At 27.9% G+C, this 4,262-nt stretch overlaps 4 protein-coding genes across 4 annotated transcripts in view, besides 4 other annotated features; 2 read left to right on the top strand and 2 right to left on the bottom strand.

The window, feature by feature from the left end:
- The window catches only part of EDI_064870 (uncharacterized protein), a gene marked incomplete at both ends in the record, with an annotated part of 381 nt that extends 373 nt beyond the window's left edge, over positions 1-8 (top strand). The window contains one exon of the mRNA XM_001733286.1: positions 1-8. This exon is cut by the window's left edge and continues 373 nt beyond it. Coding sequence (XP_001733338.1) covers positions 1-8 — 8 coding nt within the window.
- Positions 9-48: 40 nt separating this feature from the next.
- Positions 49-1,785, bottom strand: EDI_064860 (uncharacterized protein; the record flags this gene model as incomplete). Its single annotated transcript, XM_001736320.1, has 2 exons — positions 49-1,596; positions 1,645-1,785. The coding sequence occupies 2 exons, from the start codon at positions 1,783-1,785 to the stop codon at positions 49-51; spliced, it is 1,689 nt and encodes a 562-aa protein (XP_001736372.1).
- Positions 1,786-1,830: 45 nt separating this feature from the next.
- Positions 1,831-1,887: a sequence feature (AT_rich).
- A 30-nt stretch (positions 1,888-1,917) lies between these two features.
- On the top strand, positions 1,918-2,481 carry EDI_064850 (uncharacterized protein; the record flags this gene model as incomplete). Its single annotated transcript, XM_001736319.1, has 1 exon — positions 1,918-2,481. One exon carries the CDS (start codon positions 1,918-1,920, stop codon positions 2,479-2,481), a length of 564 nt encoding a protein of 187 aa, XP_001736371.1.
- Positions 2,482-2,505: 24 nt separating this feature from the next.
- Positions 2,506-2,543: a sequence feature (AT_rich).
- Positions 2,544-2,883: 340 nt separating this feature from the next.
- Positions 2,884-2,926: a sequence feature (AT_rich).
- A 394-nt stretch (positions 2,927-3,320) lies between these two features.
- Positions 3,321-3,967, bottom strand: EDI_064840 (uncharacterized protein; the record flags this gene model as incomplete). The annotated part of the gene is made up of 2 exons (XM_001736318.1): positions 3,321-3,340; positions 3,394-3,967. 2 exons carry the CDS (start codon positions 3,965-3,967, stop codon positions 3,321-3,323), a joined length of 594 nt encoding a protein of 197 aa, XP_001736370.1.
- Positions 3,822-3,888: a microsatellite.
- Positions 3,968-4,262: the final 295 nt, after the last annotated feature.

The following is a 4,262-nucleotide window of genomic DNA, read 5'->3' as shown; positions in this document are numbered from 1 at the left end:
CCAAATAAAAAAAAATGAATATTGTGGAATATTCATAATATATGGTCCTTAAAAATCTAATGGTGTAAATTTATTAATTTGCACTTCTTTTTCTAAAGCAGAATAGTTATATCCACCATTCTTTTCATCTAAGAATGAGGTTTTGTCGAATGTTATATTGAATGAACTAAAGGCAATTGTGTCATCTCCATAATTCAAGAACCTTGAATTACCAAATTTAAAAACATCATAAGGAATAAAATAGTACCCACAATATTTAGTATTCTCTACTGACACCACTGGAACAAATAACTTTTCTAATTCTTGATATGTTGTTGGGTCAGTAATAACTTCTTCTACTGTATTTGATCCGTCCTCCCATACCATAAGATAGAATTTTGCTTGACCTTCTTCTGAATTGGTGTATCTTATTTTTACCATTGGGGCAGATGTATAAATCACTTGAACATTCTTTTCTGATTGTAAAGCAAATCGTAATTCCTTTCCTTTATTCTCTTCTCTTGCACAATAATCAAATCCAAGTGCTGTAGCATATTCCATATTCTTTGCCATTTCAGAACATTTTAAGATAGTACCATCATTATATCGTTGTAATTGAACAATTCTATAAAATCCATTAGCACATTCACTTGCATTCATTGATTGTTTAAAACATTCATAATCAATTGGAATCCAATTTTGGTATGTTCCAAAATTAGGACAAAGAGCATCTTCTTGGACAGTAGAATGATTAGACATCCAATACCCAGCACTATGTCCAGTAAATCCCCAACTATTCTTTACAATAAATCCACCTTTAGAATATTCATTTATCTTACGATGTTGAGCATTTCTATTAATTCTAAAATCATCATTCCATCCGACAATCAACATAGAATGAACTCCTGAAATGTATGACTTTCCAGTAATATCAAAAACTCCATTATTATCAAATGATGATATTTCTATCTCATAGCAATAATCTCCTTCACATGGAATTCTCTTGTTGACACAATCCGCATTTTTTGTTTGATCACTAAGTCTTGAACATTTTGTTCTAAAGACTTTATTATAAACTCCATGTGTCCATGTAACAGGTAATTTAGTATTAACAAGTAAATTTTTTACATCTGAAATAGAATATACAGTAGTAATGTTATTAACAGTAAATTGTACTGGGTTAGACTCTAATGTCTTATTCAATTCTGGACAAATATCCCATTGATCTTCTGTTGGTTTATATGGACAAACATTCTCTGGTACTGCCCATTTATTATTTACATCTTTAAAATAATACAACCACTCAGGAAGTCCATCAGAAGCATTATGAGAACGCTGTCCGTTTGTACAGTAAGGACTTGGATTAGGTACAGAACATGTATCAATCATCTTAATTCCAAAAACTTGTTCGCTAAAAGAAACATATGAAGTTAAAGAATGACCATGATTCTTTTTAGCTTCAGAATTATAGGCAGACTCTAAGAACCCAGAAGTAACAAAAGACCAACAAGTTGAACGAGACCCTTGGTCTTTGGCTGGAGTTAATGCTTCCCATGGAATAATGAATTTGACAGGGACTTGACTTACAGTGTTATATGTTGGTTGTTCAAGATCTTCCTATGTCAATGTTAGTTATATTAAATGAGATGAAACAAACCAACAAACAATACGAGTATTAAGATGAACAAAAATTCCTACATAAACACACAATGAAGCTAATACCAAAGTTACTAATGACACAAAAAGGAGAATAAAAAATAGGAAGTCTTTTCCTTGACGAGGAAACAAGATGTTACTTTGCATCATTTTGTAGGAAAATACTAAGAGATCTCAGATGAATGATTGGATGAGAATTAAATAATAAATAAATAATAAAATATAGTTTTTAAAACAAAAAAATTAAAAAAAGAAACTGAAGAAGAAATAAGAAGTCTTGAAATGGAAGAAGACTCAAAGAAAAAAGAACAACTTAAATTTCCTAACTTTCTTCAAAGATACACTACTCAGTATTATGTCCCTAATATCGATGACCACCAGTACTATGACCAATATATGTTTGATCATTCTAATGGATTAGTTATTATGGGTATTGCTCAATGCCATCCTGCATGTAAGGCAAAAGAAATATCTATTCAAATTGTTGTTGACCAAGGGAATAATAGGCCTGTTAAAGGAAAACATAAAACCAATGCAATTAAACTTAAATCAAAAACAGTTATTGTAAAAATTATTGCTGATAATGTTGAATATCCAATTTATGCAGGGTGTAGTGGTAAATTGATTGAACTTAATGAAGAACTTCTTAAGGATCCATCATTAATAAAAAAAGAGTCAGAAGGAAAAGGGTTTATTGCTATTATTCAAAGATCTACTACTGGTAAAGTTGATGAAATCAAAGCAATGAATTTAAAAGATTATTGCGAGTTAAGAAATATAGAAGTACCAAAATATATTCCATTACCAGTTGCTAATGAAGAGTACGATATTGATGATTATAGTTAATGTCATACTTATTCTGATTGATTGAATTTATGTATTTTATTTTTTTTTAAGATTTAATTAAAGTACTCTGTAACAATAAGTTTATTGTAAATTGACTTAAATCTTTAAAGATTAATAGGGTCATTCTTTTATTTATTGATAGACAAATGGTTGTGACTCAAGTAACTTATTGTTTTAACAAAAACAATTTGATAAGACTGGTTCAGTTCTAATTATCACTAATAATAGTTACAATATGAAAGTGTGCAAGATTCAATAACGCTTGTCATTAGCAATATAGTAATGAAAAAAAAATTTATATTTACTGACAGCACTAAAGCTAATGAAATTTTACTCTTATTTAATTTCAATATTTCACTCTCAAAACCAACGTTAATAATTTAAAATAAGATAAATGGTCAGATTTAAAGAAAATTATTATAACTATAATTAATAATAAAATTAACAGTGATAGAAAGGTCTTAAAAATATGAGCAAATTTAATTCATAAAAAGGATACTACATTTTGAAGATTAATAATTGGTAAATTTATTTTGTATCTAATAAATTCTAAATAAGTTTTTTAAAAAGGTTCATAGTTTTTTTGTTGGATATTATTGTATATCTTGTAACGTTATTCACATTAACCATATTATTGGTTAAGTGCAATTGTAAATTCTTTTTAATATATTATTGATTTATAAGATGTCGTTTATTTTGTTAATTAAACTATTTTTTGGTGGGTTATATTACTAATTAAAATAAAGATGTTTCAAACAACTATTTATTATTATTAAGCACATTCTTTACTTTAATTTTGAAGTCATTTAGAAAGAAATACAATTCATTTTAATAAATTTTCATATGCCCCTTTTTTCTGCTATATAATGAGTAATTTATCTATACAAATTTGAATAAAAATATTAAACAAACGTAAGACGTCATCATTGTTTAAATCAATAATATGTTTTCTTGTTTCATTTATTTTATTTTCACTGAATAAATATTGTTTAAAATCAACTCTTCTCTTTTGTTTTAAACATTCTATTAACCAATCTTGGCTAACAATAGGAACATTTTTAGTAGATGCCCACAGAATTAATTCTTTTGGAATACTTCCTTTGACGTGAACCATAATATTAACTAATGGTGTTAACCTAACTTTGAAAGTCGCTCCATTTACAATGCATTCATTTTTTAAATTAAAGTCTACTTCTCCATCGCAATAAATGCAATCGTTGCTAAAAATCTTTTGTGTTACTTGTTGATTTCTTAATGATTGGAAGGGATTTCCAACTACAAACTTAGAGAGTTTTTGAATAGAATGGAATTGTTGAATTAACTTATTGTCATATTGAAAGTTTATTTTTTTCTTTTCTTGATTTTGCTCTGGTTCTTTTTTTTTTTGTTGTTGTTGTTCTTCTTCTTCAAATAATTCTAAAACTTTATCTATCTCAATATCTTCATCGTCACTCCTATTATTTAGTAGAGATTTGTCAATGTCCATGAGTTGTGTATCTGAATTTACTGAGTTCATTTGAGTAAATTGAGTTTTAAAAAGAGAAGGTGAAGAGGTATTTATTTTGGTTATGAACGATGGTTTGTTTACAACAGGAGCAACAGGCGTTGAGGCTTTAGGAATACTAATACAATGTAAAAAATTTTGTTTAGTAATAACATTAGTTATAGGTTGTTGAGGACTAGTGTCTCTGGGAGTTGTATATTTTTTTTGAGTTACTGTGTTAGACAAGGAAATAGGTTTAGGAGAATGTACTGAAGACATTTTTTTATTAAAGGAACAC

The sequence above is a fragment of the Entamoeba dispar genome, genomic scaffold, assembly GCF_000209125.1.
Source record: "Entamoeba dispar SAW760 scf_1105229459721 genomic scaffold, whole genome shotgun sequence".
NCBI lineage: Eukaryota > Evosea > Mastigamoebida > Endamoebidae > Entamoeba > Entamoeba dispar.
The sequence above is the reverse complement of the archived record's forward strand: the minus strand, read 5'-3'. Positions and strand labels throughout refer to the sequence as shown.